A 25247-nucleotide genomic window follows, 5' to 3' on the forward strand; every position below is an offset into this window, starting at 1 on the left:
GAAGGAAGAGGGGTGGAAGGGCGGATAGAGTGGGAAGATTCAGTATGTTCCTGTGGGGAGCAACCGAGACTAGACTAAATTACTGGAACTGCTAAGACTAACTCTATGCATCTGATCTCCCATCATATGGCGCTGAGAGAGTAAACAACTTCCACACAGCTGCCTCATCAGTTCGATTAACAAGCTGCAGGAGCTGATCCTGCCCCTGATTGGAGGAGAGCAGGGTGCTCAGCGCATGGGGAGAGAACGCCAGCAGAGTTGGGATTGGTGGAAGAGGACTATAAAGGAGGAGAGAGACAACATGCAGCAGGAACATCTGAGCAACCCCTGAGAGAGCCGGCCGGCGGTGTGCCGCTCCTCCGTGGAAGCGGGGCAAGTGGCAGGGGTGCCGTCCCTCCGCGGGGGTGGAGGGTGGGGACTGGCAGCAAACCCGGGAAGGGCCAGGGAAAGAGAACAGCACAGGGTCTGGTGTCCTTCCTCCGCGAGTGGGGGAGCGACATCTTCCTAAAGTTGTATTTATGAAATGCATGAAATAAATCTTTAAAAAAAGGGGGGGGGGGCCAGCACTGTGGCATAGCTGGCAAAGCCACTGCCAGTAGTGCCACCATTCCATATGGGCTCCAGTTTCTAGTCCCAGCTGCTCCTCTTCCAATCCAGCTCTCTGCTATGGCCTGGGAAAGCACTAGAAGATGGCTCAAGTCCTTGGGCCCCTGCACCCACGCGGGAGACCTGGAAGAAGCTCCTGGCTCCTGGTTTCAGATTGGCACAGCTCCAGCCATTGTGGCCATTTGGGAGTGAACCAGTGGATGGAAGACCTCTCTCTGTGTAACTTTCAAATAAATAAATCTGAAAAAAAAATTCATGTTAGAATCAATTATTTAAACAAACAAACAAAAAGAAATGCATGAAGCTTGCAGTCCTTAAATAGAAGGTTTCTGGGGAAAAAAGTAACCCCTGCCTCCTTAATCACTGTGTGACTCCAAAGTCCTCTCCATATGTTCCTTGTCCCAAACCTCATCACCATCACCAATTTATTTTTTATTTATTTGAAAGCCAGAGTCACAGAGAGAGATATCACCAAGTGCTTCTTGAGGAGCACTGTACTGAGTTTATGTACCACCAACTCATTTAATCCTCAAAACAATCCTATGCATGCGCTATTATTATGAATAATTGGCAGAATAAGAATTTGAGCCCTAAATATGTGTGATCCCAGAACCTACAGGACTAGTCTTTTTTTAATATTCATTTTATTTTATTTGAAAGAATTACAGAGAGAGGTAGAGCCAGATATATATATATAGAGAGAGAGAGACAGAGAGAGAGAGGTCTTCCATCTGCTGGTTTACTCCCCAGATGACCGCAACAGCCAGAGCTAAGCTGATCTAAAGCCAGAAGCCAGGAGCTTCTTCTGGGTCTCCCATGTGGGTGCAGGGGCCCAAGGACTTGGGCCATCTTCTACTGCTTTCCCAGGCCATAGTAGAGAGCTGGATCGGAAGTGGAACAGCCGGGACTTGAACTGGCATCCATATGGGATGCCTTTGCTGTGCCACAGCACCGGCCCCAGCACCTGGCCTTAAAGACACTGTACTTATACTTTTATTTATTTGAGAGAGAGAGAGGCAGACAGATTGAGACCCCATTTGTTGACTGACTCCCCAGATGGCTGCAATGACCAGGGCCAATCCAGGCCTGCACCAGGCTGAAGTCAGGAGTTGGGAACTCGATTCAGGTCTCCCATCTGAGTGCCAAAAACTCAGTTACTGTTCCTACTGTTTGCCAGGGTTCTCGTTATCGGGGGCCCAGTACCCAACCCAGGCACTCTGATACGGAATGGGGCATGTGTCTTCACCGGAAGGCCAAATGCTTGTCCCCATTTTTACTCTTTTTTTGGCTGAGGGAAAGAAGAGGTAAAATATTTTCCTTCTCCAAAATCTCCTGGCACCCTAGACACGACCGATCATTCATTCCAGCCGTGCTTGGTGCTCATTTGTAATAGGAAACATACTTCACCAGGAGACAGAAAGCTGCTCTAGTTCACTGCTGTTTCTCTGGACCTCACTCCCCTCTTCCATCAAACAGAAAGATATTGGAAGGCAGGCGACCGCATCTTAGCCACCACCTTCCCTGTCCCCGTAGGACCTAGCGATGGGGGCAGCTAGATGTGAAAGGCATTTTGTGGCAACCGCAGGTACGATCTCTTTATGCTTCCTAATTCTTTGATCTTGAAATTGGACCTTGACCAGTACATAGAGAAACACTCTGCCTTCGATTTTTAAACACAAAGCAAGTCAAATTCTCTTCGAAAGAGTTGCTCCAGCGAAGTGGGTGGAGCTTAAGCGTGGCGTCCGTCTGGCCCAGTGACTGCGGTTGGCAGCGGGGCCCCTTGTTTTCTAGACACGCTGTTGCCGTTGCATAACAGAAGCAGCCGATAAACTAGTCAGCACGAAGGTTAGCAGTCACGGCAGGACTCCCGTGGGAAAGCGGTTGGGCAAACAAGTCATTTCCCGTGCGAGAGACGGACCCACGGGTGGGAGTGCTGGGTCCTGCGAGCGCTGGCCCACTTGACCTTGCCAATCTCCGCGCCTCCTCAGACTTCAGTGTACTCACCTGCAAAATGGCGGAGTTACCACAGACCGAGATCCCAAGCTTCTCCTCTATCCCCAGGCTTTTGCCCCTCCCCTCGAGGGGAGGGCCGGGCGGGGACAAGGCCTGGCCGAGAGACGCCCCCGTGGCGGAGCCAGCTCGGCCTCCTCCCCAGTTCCCGCCCCCTCGCCCCACCGCGGTGAGGTCACGCGGGGGACGTCACGGGTTTGTGACGCCACTGAGGGGCGGGCATCCGGCAGAGGAAGGGGCGGGGCCTGGGCGTGTGGCGCTTGCGCAGTGGGTGCGACGCGGGAGGAGGCGGAGGCGGCGGCGAAGCGAGAGGCGGCGGCGGCGGAGGCGGCGGCGCTGGGGGGGGTGGGAGGGGGGGGAGCGCGAGAGTGAGTGAGTGGCTGAGTGAGTTTACCCCTATGAGGCGGTGAGAGGCCCGGGGCCTACTTCAAAGGAGCGGGGTTGCGGCGCCTGCCACCAACGGGCCCCCTCCCGGTCCCCGGGCCCGGCGGCGCGGCGGCGGCTCGGTTGTAAGGAGGCCGGGAAGCGGGTGTCCGGCCCCGCCATGGAGGGCATGGACGTGGACCTGGACCCGGAGCTGATGCAGAAGTTCAGCTGCTTGGGCACCACCGACAAGGACGTGCTCATCTCCGAGTTCCAGAGGCTGCTCGGCTTCCAGCTCAACCCGGCCGGCTGCGCCTTCTTCCTGGACATGACCAACTGGTGAGCCGGCCCCGCCGCGCCAGCGCTGGCAGCGGCCTCGGGGCCCCGAGGGGAAGGGAAGGGACGCCCGAGCCCGGCGGTGGGGCGGGCCAGGCGGGTAGTGAGGTGGACCTCCCTCCCGCGGCGGGGAGGGCGGATGGGGGAGCCCCGGCTAAAGGCTTGTGGAGGAATCTGGGAGCTGAGAGGGGTCAGAGGAGAGTTAGGGGCCACGGGCACAGGAGGGGCGGAAGCGAGATTGGGGGGCGAGTTCCCGGGGTTCTGCGGAGAACTGGGGGCCGAGGAACGTGGGAAGAGGGAGGGGAGACTTAGGGCATCGAGGCATGGGAGATACAGACCTGGCAGGAAAACGCGTGTGCTGTTGGCTGAGAGTAAAAAACACAGGAAGTCTGGATTTGGGGGGAAAGGTTGAGGTTTAGAGTTAGGGGCTAAGAATGACAAGATTGGAAGGAAACTCTGGGGGCGCAGTAGGTGGTGTGGAAGACCGGGACTCGGGAGACTCTGGGGACTTGGGAGCTGAGAACAGGTAATTTGTGTGTCTCCATCCGAGGATAGATAGGGCAGACTACTATGGAGGAAGGCAAGTGACTGGCGGGGGTGGTGACTTTCCGAGGAGTTGTAACAGGGAGGAGTGGGCTCTACTGTAGATCTGGTGCAGGATCGGGAGTGTTAGGTTGGAACAGGGCCTGGGGAAAAGCGGGGGCAGGGAGCTTTGTGGAGGGACCGGGGATGGGTGCAGGGTTAATTAGGGAACTTCGCGAAAGGTCTCCAGAATACTTGGACTAGAGAGGCGCTTATCTGAAAGAAAACGGGGTTGATGAGACGATTGGGGAAATGGAGAAATTGACTTAGGCTGGGAACTGAATATTTTTTTGGCTTGTGGTCACCTTGTCGAAGACTGAATTGGGGCAGAAGACTATCGCTGTTGTAAAGGAGTGTTTCTTGGCTTTGGAAGCAGCACTTGCTATTTTTGATAAGCAAAACTTACCCTTGTTCTGAGAAGAGGTTTGTTGAGTTCACTCGAGGTGAGAGTGGAGACCATTAGACTGTCTTTGCTAGGATTTCAGGCGAAGCATCTAACCTTTCTTTGGGTGAAAAGCAGTGGAGTGAGTGCCCTTTGCTCCCTGTGCTGGGCATTCAGGCTCCTGACATGTGGAATCTTGTTTCTCTTGGCGTCACTTGCTTAGCCTCCTTCCCTTATTCCGTGTCCACCGAATGCCTCAGGCAGTGCCAGAAGAGAGTCTGGAAGCCTCGTTTCTATCCCACTCCAGACCTAGCCTTACTCTAGCTGATGCTCATTTATTAATGGGAGCCTTGGAGCTGTGACTGTGTCAAAGGGGATGTGTAATTTTTTTCTTCTGTGCAACATCTGTGATTGTTTCTTCTATCTTTAAAGTCAGTTAATACAGCAAGAGTGGTTTTGAATTTCTGAGCGTTTTGAAAACTTTTTGAGACACTGGATGCAGAAGATAGACTTTAGAATTAGATAAGCTTTCTGTGATCTCCACTGGGATCTTTTATGTCCAGATCATCTCAGGCAGGGAATGGAGCCAACTGTAGTATTGTGACCATCACCCTATGATGTTCAAATGGTCAAAAAATGACGGGGGTTACTGAACACACCGAGAAGAGCGCTGGTGAATTCAGAAGTAAAGTTTTAACTTTAGAGTTGTTCTTTTGCCTGCCTGATTCCCACCCCTGCTCTTTTTCTTCCTTGTTTACACTGGTTCAGCGTAGGAAACTTGGCATATTGTTGCTGCCAGTTTGGTAGGGGAGGATCATTATTTCTCCCCACCCCCTGTGAATCGACCATTTAAACACTGCCCTAATAAGTTCTTAGTTCTTTAGAGTCAGTCTTTATTAGTACAATTATTGTGGCTCCAAAACAAGTGTAATGAATTTTATATGCTTGAGGTATGTGTGTTTAACATCTAAGATTGTTTGTTTCTGGATGTTGTAAAAAGTGAGGGATAGGTGAGGCCCAGGTGTGGATAAGAAAAGGTAGCTAAAAATATAATTGGATTATAAAAATTCTATTTGAGTGTTTAAATAAACTGTTAATCTCAAAGACATGGAGTAAGACATTGGTGGCATGTTATGTCTGTATAAAATATCTTTGTGAGTACAGGAATGAGCCATTACAAAATGTGTTTTACACAGTTGAAAGCTAGTAGGTTCTTAAGAATCCAGGCAATTAAGTGATAATTCAACATTACTCTAGAGTTTGGCTGTACAAACAATGTTCTTTTCTGTGATATAAAATGAAAATAATTTGTGCGTTGAAAACAGGAAACTTGTCATTTTCTTTCTTATAAAAGCTAGTAGGCTCTATAATCCAATACCATGTTTTTTTTTTTTTTTTTTTTTTTTTTTTTGACAGGCAGAGTTAGGCAGTGAGAGAGAGAGAAAGAGAAAGGTTTTCCTTTTCCGTTGTTTCATCCCCCAAATGGCTGCTATGGCCGGTGCGTTGCGCCGATCCAAAGCCAGGAGCCGGGTGCTTCCTTCTGGTCCCCACGTGGGTACAGGGCCCAAGCACTTGGGCCTTCCTGAGCCACAGCAGAGAGCTGGACTAGAAGTGGAGCAACCAGGACAGAATCCCTGCGCCCCAACTGGGACTAGAACCCGGGGTGCTGGTGCCACAGGTGGAGGATTAGCCTAGTGAGCTGCGGCGCCAGCCCCAATACCATGTTTTGATTCTTACAGCCACCTAAATTCACCTTGATATGTTCTTAAACACCTATCATAACTAATGTAATCTAGTTAAATACATGCGTGCATGCACAGTTCACATTTGGTGAAGGTATTTGTGCTTGTTGAGGCCAGTGTTGTGGTCCAGAGGGTTGAGCTTCCACATGAGACGCCAGCATTTTGTATCTGGAGTGCTCCTTGGAGCCTGGCTGCTCCACTTCCAGTCCAGCGTCCTGATGCTGGGAAACACACGCGCCACCCACATGGGAGACCTGGATGGAATTCCTGCCTCCCAGCTTTGGCCTGGCCCACTCCTGATTCTTGTGGGCATTTGGAGAATGAACAAACGGATGGAAGATTCTCTCTCTGTCACTCTTTCAAATAAATAAATCTTTTAAAAGAGTATTTGTGTGGCTGAAATAAATATCTAGAGTCTAGAATTGTGTAAGTGTCATTTAATGTCTAACTTTGGCAACTGTAGAGATAGTCCTAATACAGCTTGGCAAAAGTCTCTGAATTTGCTATGGTGGTTAGTCTATTGATTTTTTTTTTTAAATAATGTTTTTGAGGTTCATCCATTTTTTTTTTTTTTAAGATTTATTTGTTCATTTGAAAGAGTTACACAGAGAGAGGAGAGGCAGAGAGAGAGTGGTCTACCATCCGATGGTTCACTCCCCAGTTGGCTGCAACGGCCGGAGCTGCACCAATCCGAAGCCAGGAGCCAGGAGCTTCTGGGTCTCCCATGTGGGTGCAGGAGCCCAAGGACTTGGGCCATCTTCTGCTGCTTTCCCAGGCCATAGCAGAGAGCTGGATGGGAAGTGGAGCAGCCGGCACTCAAAACGGTGCCCAGATGGGATGCTGACGCCTCAGGCCAGGGCGTTAACCCACTGTGCCCTAGTGCCGGCCCCTAATCTATTGATTAACCTGACTGTGACTCCATAAGTGCCTGCTTTTGGTTGTCAAGAATAACCACCATTCATTTGTCTGATAACTGTTAAAAATAATGGTGTCAAGTTAAAAATCATTATTTTAAATTGAAGACCTTGAGTCTTTTAAAATGAAACCCAAGTTGCAAAGATTATGCTTTTGTTTTCAAAAGTAAGAGTTTGTTTTTTCTTATAATTATTGAGAGACTGACTAAGTTGAATCTTTTGGGCTTATAAATTATCTACTCTGTTAACACAGGCTTTTTTGCTCTAAGGTTGACAAAATTATTTAGATATTTCTATGTGTTTAATTTAGAACCAAGTATTGTTTTTGTTTGAGCATTTGTGTAGTGTTTATATCTGAGTTGGCAGCCGTGCTGCTGGGGTTGGTAGAACTGACTCTTAATAAAGGTAGTCAGTTTTCAGTTTAATGAGTAAGTGGTGTGGTGACAGGTAAGCCTGATGTCTAAACCAAACTGAAGCCACTTGTAGATTTGTGTAACTTTCTTTGGTGGAATGTCTTGCAGAGACACTCAGGCTGTGGATATAGATAAATTGAATTCTAAAGCTGACAACTGGCTTTAGAAATTTTCTAGTTTATTTCAACTTTTCCTGTGGAATTGCTTTTAACTCCTCCAAGATAGCCATCCTCCTATTCTTGTATCCCCAAGGGCAGAGATTTGTGATACCTTATTATGGTGTTTAATTACTTTTCTAGTTAGAATTATGTCAAAGCTAAATCTCCTTTGTTACAGTTTAAGCCTTCTTCATTTCTTATGTCCTCTTTGGAAATGGAGACTGTCTAATAAACACCTTCCTTAAGCGGTCAGAAACTTCTGTTAATTCAGATCACTAAAAGTTTTCAAGCATTTAAAATTTTAACATGTTTAATTTAATGAATTCCTGATCTGGTTGACTTACATATGTTTTTTGAAACCAACAGGATTCAAAAGAATATTTTTAAAATTTTACTACTTTAATTTTGGGTATACAGTACAGTGTTACATAAGATTTTTTAAACTCACACTGACCCTGACATGGTTTGTCTCTGATGTTTATGTGTTTAGAGTGAGTTGTTCTGAGCATTTGTCACAAGAAACAACACTTCTAAATAAATAGGGGACATCACCTTAGAAATCTGTAGTGGCCTTACATCTCAGTATGGGTGTAGATAAAGTGTCTTTTGCTTACATATTGGTTATTGTCTTCCTCCTGTTTATTAGGCTGGTGTTGGGCAGTTTCGGTGTTGCAAAATCTTAGATTGCCTCTAGGTATCTTTAGGTAGTAGTGTGTATGTTTTGGAACACCACATGCGTCCATCATGTATGTGGTATATAGGACAGATTTTTCTAGAAAAGTAACTTTGGAAAACGTTTTTGTAAAAAATATCCGGTTGACTTTGTCAGTAGTCTAGAGGCACCCTACCAGATTAAAACAAACAAAAAAGGTACAGTAACACAGCAATGAAGTATCAGAATCTAGATGTGAAAATCAGTTGTACCTCTTATCTCACAATACCTCTTGGCCTGTTCTTCATCTAATTTTCAGTCACATGTATGCTCAGTTTGTGATCCACTCTCTGGTTTGTATGTGTGAATCTAGGAAAAAGTCCTTTTATGATAAAGCTGGATTTTTAAAAGCTATTTATTTGGAAGGCAGAGTGACTGAGGTGGGGGGGAAGAATGGTGGGGGAGAGTGAGCAAGCACAAATGTGCACTTGCACTTCCATCCTCTGGTTCACTCCCCAGCTGGTTGCAATGTCTGGGGCTGGGCCAGACTAAGGCCAAGAGCCCTAAACTCCATTGATCTCCCACATTAAAGCTAGATATTAATATTGGTTTCCTGAAAACTTGTATGCCAAGTAGTAGTTTTGGGAAGTGCATAAGGAGGGGTTATATAATAATGATGGAGCTTTATGCAGTGTATTGCATTTTAAGAGGTTGAAAGTTGCTTTGGATATTCTTCTTTTCCTTTTTTTTTTTTTTTTTTTGACAGGCAGAGTGGACAGTGAGAGAGAGAGAGAAAGGTCTTCCTTTTCCGTTGGTTCACCCCCCCAGTGGCTGCTGCTGCTGGCGCGCTGCAGCCGGCGCACCGCAATGATCCGAAGCCAGGAGCCAGGTGCTTTTCCTGGTCTCCCATGCAGGTGCAGGGCCCAAGCACTTGGGCCATCCTCCACTGTACTCCCTGGCCACAGCAGAGAGCTGGACAAGAAGTGGAGCAACCGGGACAGAATCCAGTGCCCCCACCGGGACTAGAACCCGGTATGCTGGTGCCGCAGGCAGAGGATTAGCCTAGTGAGCCGCGGCACCAGCCAATATTCTTCTTTTCCACTTCCTTTGGAATTTTTTTTAATAGCACATAGAAGTTGGGACTCTGGATATAATATAAAATACTTTACACATAGAGCAGCCAAATTTACTTGTTTTTAACGACATGTAGGAAAAAGTGCATTGCTGGTATGGGTGTTGTGGTGGAGCAGAGTAAGTCTTTGCATCGCCAGCATCCTGTATGAGCTATCTGAATCCCAGCTACTCCACTTACAATCTGTCTTCCTGCTAATGCATTAGCCTGGGAAAGCAGTAGACAATGGCCCAAGTACTTGGGCCCCTCCAGCATGAAAGAGATGTGGTTGGTGTTCCTGGCTCCTGGTTTTGACCTGGATCAACTCCAGTGGTTGTGGTCATTTGGGGGAGTGAATCAACAGATGGAAGATCTTTCTAACTTTCTTAAAAAAACAAAAAACAAAACAACAAAAAAAAAACTTTCACATTACATTATTGGTGGCATAACTCTCTTTCTTTTTTTTATTTTTTATTTTTTTTATTTGAAAGGCAGAATGGGGAGGGTAGGGAGAGAGAGGGAGAGATACCTTCCATCCTCTGGTTCACTCCCTAAATGGCTGCAATTAGAGTACCTTTGTATTAAGGTTTTTTTTTTTTTTTTTTAAGATTATTTATTTATTTTGGAAGAGTTATATAGAGTGAGAGACAGAGAAAGAAGTCTCAGATCTACTGGTTTACTTCCCAGATGACTACAACTGCCAGGTCTGGGTCAGGCCGAAGCCAGGAGCCAGGAGCTCCATCTTGGTCTCCCATGTGGTGCAGAGGCTCAAGCACTTAAGCCATCTTTGGCTGCCTTCTCAGGTGCATTAGCAGGGAGCTGGGTCAGAAGTGGAGCAGCCCAGCCTTGAACCGGTATCCATATGGGATGCCAGTGTTGCAGGTGGAGGCTTAACCTGCTACACCAAAACACTGGCTCCATTTCTACCTTTCAAAATAAGGAAATTTTTTTTTTTACTGTGTTGCTGTCTTGCAGAAAGTCCTCTTATTATGCTACTATGACCGTAGGACTGGAATTTCTTGTTATAGGTCAAGTCAGAACGATTTACTGTTATAGCCATGGTGGACAGGCTTATTTCTTTACTGCCTCCCATCTTCCTGCCCACCCCCACCCTGCTCCCACCCCTGTGCGCACACACACACACACACATAAAATTCATCTGGCGCATAGCAGCTAAAACAGGCAGTATTTGTTTTAAATTTTATTTATTTGAAAAGCAGAGTGACAGAGATTTTCCATCCCCTGATTCACTACCCAAATGCCTGCCACAGCCAGTTCTGGGCCACGCTGAAGTCATGAACCCAGAACTCCATCTGGGTTTCCCACTCGATGGCAGGAACCCTGGTACTTGGGCCTTCATTTGCTGCTTTCCTAGGATTGCTAGCAGGAAGCTGCATCAACAGAGCACTCTGATATGCAATGCCAGCATCCCAAACAATGCCACAACACCCAACCCTAGCTCCTGTAATAATTTGCTAATAGGAAACTCACATGCCTGAAACTATCAGAGAAAAACTGTCAAAATAATAAAAGGGAAACATTTGTATTTTTTTTTTTACATTTGTATATTAATACTGAAGTGAGTAGAATTGCTGAATAGGTAGGAGTGGACTGAATTTAGTACAGTCAGTGCTTCACAGAAATTGAGTGCCAGCTGTTGGCAAGTTGCTTTCTTAGAAGTGAAGTTTTGAAATGGTTGGGGTATTAGAATTGATGGAAAAGCATTGTATCGTAGAGAGATGATGTGAGTGAAACCAGGAGAGAGCAAGTGGATCAGGGCCATCTGAAAGATTGGCTAGAATGTGATTAATGAGATTGAGAATGATAAGATTATGGAGCTTATTTTTATTTTCTGATAGGAGTATTGAATTTATTAAAAAATTGAAGTGTTACTACATAAGAGTTAAGTATTTAAAAAGTAAAATTTATTTTCATTTTATTTGAAAGGCAGAGAGACAGAGAAACATACAGATAGAGAACACGAGAGACACATCTTCCGTCTGCTGTTCACTCTCCAAAATGTCTGCAATAGCCGGAACTGAGCCAGGCTGAAGCCAAGAGCCTGGAACTCTATCCAGGTCTCCCATGTAGGTGGCAGAGACTGAGGTACTTGAACTGTCATCTCCCTTCTAGGATGCATTAGCAAGAAGCTGGATGGGAAGAGAAGTTGCCGGCGTTCAAACCAGCACCTAGATGTGGGATGTAGGTGTCTCAAGCTGTGGCTTAACTCACTATGCCGTAGTGTTCACCCCTTTTTTAATTTTTAATGTTTTTTAAATTTAGGTGTTTTTTTTTTTTTTTAAAGATTTATTTATTTGAAAGTCAGAATTACACACACACAGAAGGAGAGGCAGAGAGGGAGGGAGAGAGGTCTTCCATCTGTTAGCTCACTCCCCAATTGGCCACAGTGGCTGGAGCTGTGCTGGTCTGAAGCCAGGAGCTTCTTTCGGGTCTCCCACATGGGTGCAGGGGCCCAGGAACTTGGGCCATCTTCCACTGCTATCCCAGGCCATAGCAGAGCTGGATTGGCAGCCAGGACCCATATGGGATGCAGGCACTGCAGGCTGCTGCTTCACCTGCTATACCACAGTGCAGGCCCCCACTCCTTGTTTTTATTTTAATTATTTGAGAGACGAGAGCTCATCACTTCCTAGATACCTTCGATATCCAGGGCTGGCCAGGCCTTTGTGGGCACACCACTACCAGATCAGTCTTTCTAGGTCATGGCTTTGGTTTGGGCCATTGTTCCTCAGGAACCTTTACCAGTGCCTTGTTGTTTATCAGATAAAGAGCAGAGATCTTTAGCCTTAGATTCAGTGAGGACCCTGCAAAGATCGTTCCCGATAGTACTTACTAGAAGTACTACTTTTCCTAGCCTGTCCTTGTACTGGATACCCTGCTTCTCTCTTGCCCTCTCAGACTAGACAGCTGCTGTTTTTCCACATATTTTAGCTTTCCCAATTTTAATTTTTTTTCTACCTAGAATGCTGTTCTTTGTTTCTTACTATCTCGTGAAATCCTATTTTGAAATTGGCATGCTAATCACTGTTCTTGTAGTGCTCTCCTTTGAACTCTACTCTAAAAAAAGTAAATAACATCATACACACAAATGCTCTTGATAGGAATGTAGCAGCCTTTGTTTCTCCCCAGGACATGAACCGGTGCCCATATGGGATGCTGGTGGTGCAGGCTATGCCACAATGCCAGTTCCTGCTCAGGCATCTTTATGCAGTGCATCATGCATGCTCAGTAGATGGGAGAAAAGTCTTAATTTTTTTTTTTTTTTTTTTTGACAGGCAGAGTGGACAGTGAGAGAGAGAGAAAGAGAGAAAGGTCTTCTTTTCCGTTGGTTCACCCCTCCAATGCCCGCTGCAGCTGGTGCCCTTCGGCCTGCGCATTGCGCCGATCCGAAGCCAGGAGCCAGGTGCTTCTCCTGGTCTCCCATGCAGGTGCAGGATCTAAGCACTTGGGCTATCCTCCACTGCACTCCCAAGCCACAGCAGAGAGCTGGACTGGAAGAGGAGCAACCGGGACAGAATCCGGCACTCCGACTGGGACTAGAACCTGGTGTGCCGGCGCCACAGGCGGAGGATTAGCCTATTGAGCCGTGGCGCCAGCCAGAAAAGTCTTAATTTTAAAGATTTATTTATTTATTAGAGAGAGAGGGAAGCGACAGAGAGAAAGGTCTTCCATCCGCTGGTTTGCTTTGCAAATGGCCACAATGTCTGGGGGTGGGCCAATCCGAAGTCAGAAGCCAGAACGTCTTCCTGGGTCTCCCAGGTGGGAGGGATCAAGTGCAGGAGTCTAAGCACTTGGTCCATTTTCTACTGCTTTCCCATGCCATAACAGAGCTGGATCAGAAGAGGAACAGCTGGGACTTGAACCAGCACCTGTATGGGATGCCAGTACCGCAGATGAAGGTTTAGCCCACTACGCCACAGTGCCAACCCTGAAAAGGCTTAATTTTTATGGAACCCTTGAAGTTTAGTACTGATAAAAGAAACAGGTCCTATAAACTAAGCTCCTTTTCAAGCTGCTTTTAGATTAATTTGTGCATAAGATTTAAATGTATGCTGATAGTTATAGATATGACACGCAAATCAAAATTCAACACCAGGAATATTTTTTCTGGAAGCAACTTGGAACCTGTGAAGATTAGCTGCACCTTACCTGTCACCTTTCCAGGTATATTTCCTTGTACTGTGCTTTGTAATTCAGTTTGTGAGAGCATTTATTATTTAAAAAAATTAGGTAACAGTTATCTGGATTTGAATGAATAAAAATATTTGTAAGTTCTCTTATATCCTGTTGAATCTTTGCCAGTGTATATCCATTGAGGGAAAACCTTCAAAAGTCATGTAAGCACATAGTAAGTTCAGATAGTTCAGAATCTAAACGGGTTGCAAACTAAAATTCCTAGAGGTGACAGATGGGTAACACATTCTTATATTTTATAAAGAGGGTGTCTGATACTTGTCATAAGTCAGATATGGCCACACTGGGATGGGCACCCAATGTAGTTCATTTTTCCAAGAAAAGTCAAATATGCATGTTCATGAGGGACATCCTGATTTTTATTTTTTTACTCGTTAAATTAAATATTTATTTGAAAGGCAGTTACAGAGAGAGACAGGGATATCTTCCATCATTGGTTCACAGAGCTGGGCCAGGTTGAAACTTGAACTCCATCTATAGGCCTGCACTGTGCCGTAGTGGGTAAAGCCACTGTCTACAGAGCCGGTTTGAGTCCTGGCTACTCTACTTCTGATCCAGCTCCCTGCTGATGGGCCTGGGAAAGCAGCAGAGGATGGCCTAAGTCTTTGAGCTCCTGCACCCATGAAGGACACCCAGAGGAAGCTCCTGGCTCCTAGCTTTGTACCGGCTCAGCTCCAGCTGTTGCGGCCATTTGAGGAGTGAACCAGAGGATGGACGATCTGTCTCTTTCTCTCTGTAATTCTGACTTTCAAATAAATAAGTCAATCTTAAAAAGAACTCCATCTGGATCTCCCACATGGATGGAAGAGAGCCAAGTACTTGGGTCATTATGTGCTGCCACCCAGGCACATTAGTGGGAAGCTGGATCAGAAGAGGAGGAGCCAGGGCTTGATCCCAGACACTCTGATCTGGGTTGTGAACATCTCAAGTGGCAACTTATCTAGCTGCACCACAGTGCCTGCCTGGAGAACACAGTTGAATTTTGTAGGACTCAAACTCACTGATTAAATCACCTTGTTCGGGGGAGGGGGACTAATAGTTTTTATCTATTAGAAGAGTGATTGATTTAGTTAATGATGTTTTAATGATTTGCCCAAGTTAATACATGTCTTTGGTGGGGGATATTTATTCCCAAACACGAAGGCACAGCTCCCCTGTGTACTGTGTTTCGAAAGATCACCCCTGTCTTTTTTGTTTTTTGTTTTTTAAAGATTTTAAAAATTTTATTTGAAAGGCAGAGTAAGAGGAGGACAGATGGAGAGATCTTCCATCTGCTGGTTCATTCCCCAAATGGCTGCAACGACCAGGGCTGGGCCAGGCTGTGGCCAAGAGACAGGACCTTCTTCCAGATCTGCCATGTTGGGGCTGGGGCCCAAGGACTTGGGCCTCTTACATTAGGGAGCTGGATTGGAAGTGGAGCAGCCAGGACTCAAACTGATGCTCACAAGGGATGCCAGCAATTGCAGGGTGGTGCCACAGTGCTGGACCCCAGAAGATTCCATTTTTTAAGTGAATATGTACTTGTTTTTTTTAGTGTGTTTTTAGTTTTGGTTTCATATAGTGTTTCTGGGTTCATACTTAAATAACTGTGCTTTAGGTCAGTGACTCACAGCTTATTATGGGGCAGCCATCTCCTGATAATTGAATGATAAATCAGGTGCTTCTAAAGTGCTTTCTGCTTAGGGCTTATTTCCTAAAGTTTTCGTTTTGTTTATTTATTTATTTTTAATGCTCAATAACAGGCCTTGAGAAAGTGGAAACCACTTCAGGGGAGTGGGATTTATATACAACTATTGACAAGGAGCCACTGCTTTTTTTTTTTTTTTTTAAGATTTATTTATTTATTTGAAAGGCAGCACTACAGAGAGGCAGAGGCAGAAAGAGACAAAGGGAAATAGGGGCTGGCGCCGCGGCTCACTGGGCTAATCCTCCGCCTTGCGGCGCTGGCACACTGGGTTCTAGTCCCAGTCGGGGTGCTGGATTCTGTCCCGGTTGCCCCTCTTCCAGGCCAGCTCTCTGCTGTGGCCAGGGAGTGCAGTGGAGGATGGCCCAAGTGCACATGGGATGCACATGGGAGACCAGGAGAAGCACCTGGCTCCTGCCATCGGATCAGCGCAGTGCGCTGGCCGCAGTGCACCAGCTGCGACGGCCATTGGAGGGTGAACCAACGGCAAAGGAAGACCTTTCTCTCTGTCTCTCTCACTGTCCACTCTGCCTGTCAAAAAAAAAAGGGGGGGGGATAGGAAGGGAGAGAGGTAGAGAGGTCTTCCATCTGCTGGTTCACTCCCCAGTTGGCTTGAACAGCCAGAGCTGAGCCAATCTGAAGCCAGGAGCCAAAAGCTTTTTCTGGGTCTCCCATGCCGGTGCAGGGGCCCAAGGGCTTGGGCCATCCTCTGCTGCTTTCCCAGGCCACAGTAGAGAGCTGAATTGGAAGTGGAGCAGCCGGGTCTCGAACCTGGCTTGAACTGCAGGCAGCGGCTTTACCCACTACAGCACAGCGCCGGCCCCTTCGCTGCCTTATTTTAAAAGTATAAAATAATGATTATATTTGACTGTGCCATAAATGATTTGTGTTGCTTGCAGATAAGTTAGAAAGTACTGATAAACAAAAAGAAAAAAAAGCCATACTTACAGGACCCAGAGAAAAAAAGTGTTAACCTTTTGATGCTTATATGCTCATACTATAGTTTGTGTGTGTACATGTATATTCCTGTTTTATAAAAATGAGGTTTTTGTCATATTTCACATATTGCTTCAAGTTATTTATGTTTAAGGTATAATTTGATGCTCGCAGTAATTCTATGAAATGCATATTTTTATATACTCACTTTTCATAAGGAGAAATGAGGCTCAGAGAATTTAAATAACTTAAACATGGGTGGAAATGAGATTCCAACATGAGTAGTTTGGGATCAGTGTCTGTTTTCTTGCTTGCTGTGTTTTACACACTGCATGAGTTTGTTATGGCTGCTGAAACAAATGACACAAACCGGTGGCTTAAAGCAATAGAAATTTATTCTTTTACGGTTTGGATTCCAGGAATCCAAATCAAGGTGTTGGGAGGGCCATGTTCCATCTGAGGTTTCTGTAGAAGAATCCTTCCTTGCTTCTTGCTTCTTAGCGCTTTTGTCAATCTTTTTTTTTTTTTTTTAAGATCTATTTTATTCAGAGTGCAGAGTTACAGAGAGGGAGAGGGAAAGACAGAGATGTTGTCCATCTGCTGGTTCACTCCCTAAATGGCTGCCAGGAACTTCTCCCAGATATCCCATGTGGATACAGGGGCTCAAGCACTTGGTCCCTCTTCAGGTGTTTTTCCAAGTGCACTTAGCCTGGAAAATGGAGCAGCCAAATCTTGAACCCGTACCTGTATAGGATGCTGGCGTTGCAGGCAATGTTTTAACCCATTATATCACAACACAAACCCTTCTACATTTGTATGTGTGTGTTTTAAAATTTACTTATTTATTTGAAAGTCAGATTTTATACAGAGAGAGAAGGAAAGGCAGAGAGAGAGGTCTTCCATCCACTGGTTCATTTCCCAAGTGGCTGCAATGGCCGGAGCTGCACCGGTCTGAACCCTGGAGCCAGGAACTTCCCTCTGGCTCTTCCCACATGGGTGCAGGGGCCCAAGGACTTGGGCCATCCTTCACCGCTTTGCCAGGCCACAACAGAGAGCTGGATTGGAAGAAGAGCAGCCAGGACTAGAACTGGTGCCCATATGGGATGCCAGTGCTTCATGTCAGGGCGTTAACCTGCTGCGCGGTAGCGCTGGCCCCTCCTACATTTGTTTTTTAGAAAGATTTATTTTATTCACCTGAAATGCAGGGTAAGCGAGAGAGCAGGAAAAAGAGAGAGGCTTTTGTCAGTCTTTGGCCTTTCTTAGCTTAAAGCTGTATCATCCCAGTATCTCTCAGTAGCCACATAATTTCTTCTGTTTTTCTGAATTTCTTTCTCCTCACATTGCTTCCAGTAAGTTGTATTTAGGGCTAACTCTAATCCAATATGACATTTTCTTAACTGATTACATTGGCAAACACCTTATTTCCTAAAAAAGTCTCACCTGAGTTCTGTGTAGACATGAATTTTGGGAGAGGATACTTTTCAACGCAGGACCTACATGATAATCTATTGTAAATCTCTTATGGCCATTTTTCCATTCTTATAAATTATTCTATACTTACAGTATTCTACCACATGGATATAGAATAATAATCCTTTTCGTTGGATATTAAGTAAAAAAAAAACCTCAATATTGAGCATTTTTGTGGCTAAGTCTTTGCATCTTTATTTCATTTGAATTCATTCCTTGAACTAGATTGCTGTGTTAGAGATAAACATGGCATTTAATGCTCTTAGTAGTTAATTGCCAAATCGTCTTTTTCACAAAGATTGGGCTCATTTGTATGTGTCATCACTGTAATGAGTGTCTGTTTTCTTTGATACCTCACCATTACAGCATATTTTAATTAAAAAAAAAGTCTGAGGGGAGAGACTGGCATTGTGGCACAGCAGGTTAAGCCACCACTTATGATGCCAGCATCCTATATGGGCAGTGGTTGAGTCCTGGCTGCTCCACTTCCTATGCAGCTTCTGCTAAGGTGTCTGGGAAAGTAGCAGATGATGGCCTAAGTGTTTGGGACCCTGCCACCCATTTGGGAGACCAAGATGAAGCTCCTGGCTTTGGCATGTTCCAGCCCTGGCTTTTACAGCTGTTCGGAGAGTGAACCAGTAGATGGAAGACCCTTCTCTCTCTCTCTCCCTCACCCTCACCCTCAACCTCACCCTTTCCTTTTCCCTCTCCTTCTCTGTGTAACTCTGCTTTTCAAATAAATAAATGAATCTTCAAAAACTTTTTTTTGGTTTTATGGCTAAGGAATGTAATCTGATTTTAATTTGTATCTTGTCATTTTTTTTTTTTTTTGACAGGCAGAGTTAGACAGTGAGAGAGAGAGACAGAGAGAAAGGTCTTCCTTCCGTTGGTTCACCCCCCAATGCCCACTGTGGCTGGTGCACTGCGCCAATCCAAAGCTGGGAGCTAGGTGCTTCCTCCTGGTCTCCCATGTGGGTGCAGGGCCCAGGTACTTGGGCCATCCTCCACTGCCTTCCCGGGCCACAGCAGAGAGCTGGCCTGGAAGAGGAGCAACCGGGACAGAATCCAGCACCCCGACCAGGACTAGAAATGGGGTGCCGGCACCACAGGGTGCCTGTCTGGGCCACGTTGAAGCCAGGGACCCAGAACTCCATCTGGGTCACCCATATTGCTTTCCCAGGCATATTAGCAGGGAGCTGGATTGGAAGAGGAGAAGTCAGGACTCAAACTGGCACTTCTATAGGGGTTGCTAATGTCAAAAACAGCAGCTTAATAACCCACTGCACCACAACTCTCGATCCTGTATTTTGTCATTTCTAACTAGTATTTTGTTTTTCTTTTTTTTTTTTTTTTAAGATTTATTTATTTATTTGAAAGTCATGGTTACACAGAGAGAGAAGGAGAGGCAGAGAGAGAGTCTTCCATCCCTGATTCCACTCCCCAGTTGGCTGCAACAGCTGGAACTATGCCGATCTGAAGCCAGGAGCCAGGAGCTTCTTCTGGGTCTTCCATGTGGGTGCAGGGGCCCAAGGAGTTGGACTGTCCTCCACTGCTTTCCCAGGCCACAGCAGATTCTGGATTGGAAGAGGAGCAGCTGGGACTTGGACCGGTGCCCATATGGGATGCTGGTACTGCAGGTGGCAGCCTCACCCGCTACGCCACAGTGCCGGCCCCTCTAACTAGTATTTCCTTTCTTTCTCTCTGTTTGTCTTCCTGTCTGTCTTTCTCTCTCCCTCCCTCCCTCCTTCCCTCCCTCCCTTCCATCCATCCTTCCTTCCTTCCTTCCATCCATCCATCCATCCATCCATTTATTTGAAAGGCAGAGTTACAGAGAGGCGGGGGTGGGGGAAGATCATCTATCTGCTGGTTCACTCTCCAGATGACCGCAGTGGTCGGAGCTGTCCCAATCCAATGCCAGGAGCTAGAAGCTTCTGGGTCTCCCATGCAGGTGCAGGGGCCCAAGGGCTTGGGCCATCTTCTACTGCTTTCCCAGGCCACAGCAGAGAGCTGGATTGGAAGTGGAGCAGCCAGGTCTCGAACTGGATCCATATGGGATACTGGCACTGCACACGACAGCTTTACCTGCTATGCCACAGTACTGGCCCCTTTGACTAGTATTTTCATGTCCTAAAATTTTTTTTATAGATTGAATAAGCTTTGGTTCATTGTCTTTGGTTCATTGTCCAAAAAGAAATTTGCCTTTTTGGGAAATAGGATTTATTTTCCTCCTTCTTTGATTGTAAAAGTAATAATGCAGTATATATAAAAACACAGCACATTCACAAAGGACTAAAGTATATGGTAAAGGCATTTTTAATGCTAAGAGCTGATCATTGCTGTCATTTTGTGTTCATATTTATGGGTCTATAGATACTCATATAGATAATTATGTTTCTTAAATTGGAATATAATCACATAATACATACTGTTTTTTAGCCTGCTTTTTAACTTAAATGTAGGCATTATTTCAATTTATATTTTTCTTTTTAAAGTGGCAGAATTACAGACAGAGAAGTCTTCATCTGCTGGTTCACTCCCCAAATGGCCATAATGGCTGGAGCTGGGCTGATCTGAAGCCAGGAGCCAGGAGCTACTTCTGGGTCTCCCACATGGGTGCAGGGGGCCAAAGACTTTGGCCATCCTCCACTGCCATCTCAGGCCATCAGCAGGGAGCTGGATTAGAAGTGGGGTATCTGGGTCTTGAACTGGCACCCATCTGGGATGGCTCCAAATACCTGGCTCTCTTTGTTTTCTGTGTTAAAAAATTCTTTAATTTAGTTATTTGAGACAGGGAGAGAGAGAGAGCAAGTGAGCTCCCATCTGCTGTTCACTCCTCAAATATTCACAACAGCTTGCGTGGAAGCCAGGAGTTGAGAACTCTGGGAAGAATCCAGTTTACTGAGGTCATCACTTCTGCCTCCTAGGCCAGAACTAGGTGTTGAACACAAGCACTTTAATGTGGGATGTGGATGTCTTAATGACTTGGCCAAACACTTGCCCTGAGAAAGCTACTTTATTTTTCATTTTCTTTTAAGATTTATTCATGTATTTGAAAGGCAGAATTACAGAGCAAGAGGGAGATACAGGGAGAGATATCTTCCATCTGCTGGCTCACTCTCCGAGTGAGCCGAAGCCAGGAGCTTCTAGGTCTCCTGTGTGAGTGTGGGGGCCCCAACACTGTTTTCCCAGGCACATTAGCAGGGAGTTGCATTGGAAGTGGAGCAGCTGGATCTCAAACCTGTGCCCATATGGGATACCAGCATTGTGGGCAAGTGCTTAACCTGCTGAGAAAGTTCTTTTCTTTCTTTCTTTCTTTTTTTTTTTTAAGTGATTTTATTTATTTATTTGAGAGGTAGAGTTACAGACAATGAGAGGGAGAGACAGAGAGAAAGGTCTTCCATCTGCTGGTTCACTCCTCAGGTGGCCGCAGTGGCCAGAGCTGAGCCGGTCTGAAGCCAGGAGTCAGGAGTTTCTTCCTGGTCTCCCATGCAGGGGCAGGGGCCCAAGGACTTGAGCCATCCTCCACTGCTTTCCCAGGCCACAGCAGAGAGCTGGATTGGAAGCAGAGCAACCAGGACTAGAACCGGCTCCCATATGGGATGCCAGCACCGCAGGCGGAGGATTAACCTGTGCCACAGCACTGGCCTGAGAAAGTTATTTTCTAATTTTGTTATTTTTTATATATTGGCATTTTCCTGTAAAGATGTTTATTTTGAAATGGAAAACATCATCAAAGTGCCTTATAATAAATAAAGCCAAAAAATTTTAAAGTTAAATTAATTTATTTTGTTCATTTGAAAGAAACAGAGCCAGAGAGAGATCTCCCTCTGGTTTGTTCCCCAAATGCCTGGAAAAGCCGGGGTTATGTCAGGTTGAAGCTGTGAGTGAAGAACTTAATCCAGCTTTCCTGTGTGAGTAACAGCAATCTAAGTAACTGAGCCCTTACCTGCTGCTTCCCAGGGTTTGCATTAGTGGGAAGTGAAGTGAAGTGGGGAGTGAAGCTGGAACTTGAACCCAGGCATTCCAGTATAGAGTGTGGGTACCGTAAATGATGTCATAACTGCTCTGCCAAGTGACCATCATTGTTAGTTTTTAATACATATTGAGCATCCCTAATCTGAAATCCAAAATGCTCTGGAGGGGTATTCAACCAGTAAAGTCTGCAAATATCTAAAATCTCATAAACTATAAAAAGTGAAACACTAATGCCCCTAAGCATTTCACTTGAGATACTCAATCTATGTTTCTTTTTTCTTTTGAATATTTATTTTATTTATTTGAAAAGGAGAGTTAGGGAGGGAGAGACAGAGAAAGAGCTTCCATCCTCTGGTTCACTCCCCAAATGGCCAAACTGGCTAGGACTGGGTGAGGCCAAAGTCAGAATCCTGGAATGCCATCCCAGTCTCCATTATGGGCTGCAAAGGCCCAAGCACTTTGGCCAGAGTTAGCAGAGAGCTATATTAGAAGTGGAGCAGCTGGGACTGGAACTGACACTCTGAGCAGGGATGCTGGTGGCACAAGTGAATCGTGCCAGTGTCTTAACAGTGTGAACCTATGTGTCTTTGCCTTACCTTCAGCCACAGATCCAAGAAAAGGGTACTGAAGAGAGAGAGCTCTCCTTGACCTATTATGAGCCTTGAAATATGAAATATGTACAGTATTTATTGGTGTGTATTGCTTTTTTAGGAAATATCAGAAAAACCACAAAATTTTTTTTCCTCTTAGTTTTTAGTAGTTTTTTTCTTTCTAAACCAGAGTACTTTTCATATCTGGATGATTTTTTATGTTTTTTCTTGGTGGTAACTTAACTAGTGATAATTATGCAGTGTCGTGTAAAGCAGTTTTTTTTTAAAGCTTTATTTTATTTATTTGAAAGAGTTACAGAGAGAAGTGGAGACAGAGAGAGGTCTTCCATCTGCTGGTTCACTCCGCATATGGCCACAATGGCTGGAGCTGGGCCTATCCGAAGCCAGGAGCCAGGAACTTTCTCTGGTCTCCCGCATGGTGCAGGGGCCCAAGGACTCTGGCCATCCTCTGCAAAGCAGCTATTTTTAGAAGTCCTTTTATTCTGTATTGCCTAAGAATTGCTGTAGTGGGATGAGCTGTCTGAGACCTGACTGCTTGTCATCTGAAGTTTTGGTTGCCTAGAATATGAAAACATGAACAGAATATATCAGATTGTTTGTGACTTTTACAGGAAATAATCTTTAAATGTATGCTCAGTGATTAGTGACTTAAAAATGACAGCTGTCTCTGACAGCATTTTCTTTTTGAAAAAAGTTTTAGAAGATTTTACTTATTTATTTAAGAGGCAGAGTTCCAGACAGAGAGAGGAAGAGACAGAGAGAGGTGTCTTCCACCTGCTGGTTCATTCCCAAAATGGCTGCAACAGCCAGAGCTGGGCTGATCCGGAGCCTGGAGCCCCATGCAAGTCTCCCACACGAGTGCAGGGACCCAAGCACTTGGACCATCTTTCAGTGCTTTCACAGTCCATAAGCAGAGAACTAGATTGAAAGTGGAACAGCCAGGACATGAACTGGTGCCCTTTTTGGATGCCAGTGCTGCAGATAGAGGTTTAGGTTACTACACCTCAACGCAGGCCTCTGATGGCAATTTCACATTTATTCTGTGGCTGATCCTCTCAAGTTTGTAAGTTAGCATAAAATCTGCCATTATTATATTTTTCTAAAGTTCATCTCATTTGTTAGTCCTCTAGTTGCAAGTATGTGGCTTTTTGTTTTTATTATTTTAAGGTCTATTTATTTATTTGAAAGATAGAGTTAGAGGGGGTGAGAGAAAGAAATCTTCCATTTGCTGGTTCACTCTCCAGATGGCCACAATGTCTTCAGCTGGACCAGGTTGTAGCCAGCAGGAGCCTGGAACTCCATCCATGTCTCATGTAGGGGCCCAGGTACTTAGGCCATCTTCTGCTGATTTCCCATGCATGCTAGCGGGGAGCTGAATTAGACGTGGAGCAGCCAGGACTCAAAACTGCTATTCATATGGGATGCCAGTGTCTCACGGGCAGTGGCTTAACCCACTGTGCCACAATGCAGGCCCCAGTGTGTGACTTTTTAAAGGTCCCTGTGTCACTGCTGTGGTTTGAATATGATGTGGCTCCCCAGCTCTTGCAGACAAATCCTAAAGTCAGGGCTGGTGATGTGGTGTAGTGGGTAAAGCTGCTGCCTGTAGTGCCAGCATCCCAGTGGGTGCCACTTTGAGTCCCAGCTGCTCCACTTCCTATCCAGTTCCCTGCTATGGCCTGGGAAAGCAGCGGAAGATGGCCCAAGTCCTTGGGTCCCTGCACCCACGTGGGAGACCTAGATGAAGCAAGTTATTGGCTTCTGGCTTTGGCCTGGCCCAGCTCTGGCCTTGTAGCCATTTGGGGAGTGAACCAGCAGATAGAAGAGTGACTCACTCTCTCTCTCTCTCTCTCTGACTCTTTCAAATAAATAAATGAATCTTTTTAAAAAACAGAAAATCCTAAAATCAAGTGGATGGTGTTAAGAGGGTAGAAACAGTTCAGTTATCATGCTAGGATGTGGGCCTACTGAACAATCCTTAGGTCATTGGGGGCATGCCCTTGGAAAGGCAGTTCTTGAAAGAGGGTTGATTATAAATGTTCTCATTCCTTGCTCACCTTGTGACTAATCCTCCACACATGTCCCGCCACATTCCAGCCTTACCCAGTGGCCAAACAGTAGTGTCTGCCCAATCTTGTACTGTGAACCCTCAAAACCATTAACAAACTTCTTTCCTTCGTAAGTAGCTTCTCTGAGGTGTTTGTTACAGTGACAAAAAGCTGAGTAATATAGTCCCATTATCCACTGAGTGCTTGGAAATGGATTGGTTGTAGAATGAGTAGACTCAGGTTTAAATGCCACATGTTATTGTTTGGTAGTGTTGGTAATACTGCATTGGCTTTGTTCATCATTTATAGAGAATTTGGCTTAGGTTTATTTGCCGTTTTGTTCTTAGAGGAGAGCACAAGATTGGTAGTGTAGGGCTATAAATTCTCAGATGTGTACTCTGATTTGTATTTTTAGAGGTGAAGTAGGCATATGCTGAGGTTTACTTTTCTATTGTCTCCAAAGGTGGCATGGCTAGCCTTGTTTTTTATTTGTTGTTGTTGTTGGTTGTTTTTAAAATTTATTTGAAAGAGCCTGATAGAGATCTTCCATTTTCTGGTTCACTCCCAGATGGCTGCAGCAGCCAGGGCTGGGCCACGCTGAAGCCAGAAGCCAGGAGCTTCCTCTGGGTCTCCCACATAGATAGTTTGGACCCAAGCACTTGAGCATCCTCCGTTGCTTTTCTCAGGCTGTTAGGGCGCTGGATGGGAAGTGGAGCAACCTGGCCACGAACTGATGCCCAGTATAGATGCCGGTCTTGCAGGTGGCAGCTTTACCTACTACGTCACAATGCCAGCCCCCTGCCTTGTTGTTTAGGGGAGATGAAACTGAAGAAGCTGTCCCTAAAGGATACTGCCAGGAAATCTCAATGGCAAAAAACATTAAACAGATAAGAAGCAAGATATATGGTATTTTTCTTTGTACGCAGAAGCAAGCTAGATTTGAGGATGGAATGTTGTTTCACAATTTTATTTTTTGGTACTTTTCCTGCTTTTTAAAAACCTTTGATTACTTTTTTTTTAATAGCTTTCTGAGCAGGATAAG

General features: G+C 45.5%; 1 protein-coding gene and 1 long non-coding RNA gene across 13 annotated transcripts in view; one reads left to right on the forward strand and one right to left on the reverse strand.

Annotated features, from left to right (window-relative positions):
• LOC149126682 (uncharacterized) overlaps positions 1–2823 on the reverse strand; it is a 59986-nt gene extending 57163 nt beyond the window's left edge. For 4 of the 5 annotated variants that reach the window (XR_016234654.1, XR_016234653.1, XR_016234652.1 and 1 more), the window contains exon 1: positions 2611–2820. This is a non-coding gene — a long non-coding RNA (uncharacterized LOC149126682). Of the gene's footprint in view, positions 1–2610 lie in introns of all 5 variants that reach the window. The other variant, XR_016234651.1, reaches the window with a different exon arrangement.
• Positions 2824–2895: 72 nt separating this feature from the next.
• The window catches only part of ILRUN (inflammation and lipid regulator with UBA-like and NBR1-like domains), a 107701-nt gene continuing 85349 nt past the window's right edge, over positions 2896–25247 (forward strand). For 3 of the 8 annotated variants that reach the window (XM_089334067.1, XM_051855761.3, XM_089334066.1), the window contains exon 1: positions 2898–3318. In XM_089334067.1, the coding sequence (XP_089190193.1) occupies positions 3161–3318 (158 nt within the window). In that variant the 5' untranslated portion in view covers positions 2898–3160. Of the gene's footprint in view, positions 3319–3734; positions 3842–25247 lie in introns of those variants that run through there. The other 5 variants (XM_008262797.5, XM_070074170.2, XM_089334068.1 and 2 more) reach the window with 5 other exon arrangements.

Source organism: Oryctolagus cuniculus, chromosome 5, assembly GCF_051225735.1.
Source record: "Oryctolagus cuniculus isolate XC-2025 breed Fujian yellow rabbit chromosome 5, ASM5122573v1, whole genome shotgun sequence".
NCBI lineage: Eukaryota > Metazoa > Chordata > Mammalia > Lagomorpha > Leporidae > Oryctolagus > Oryctolagus cuniculus.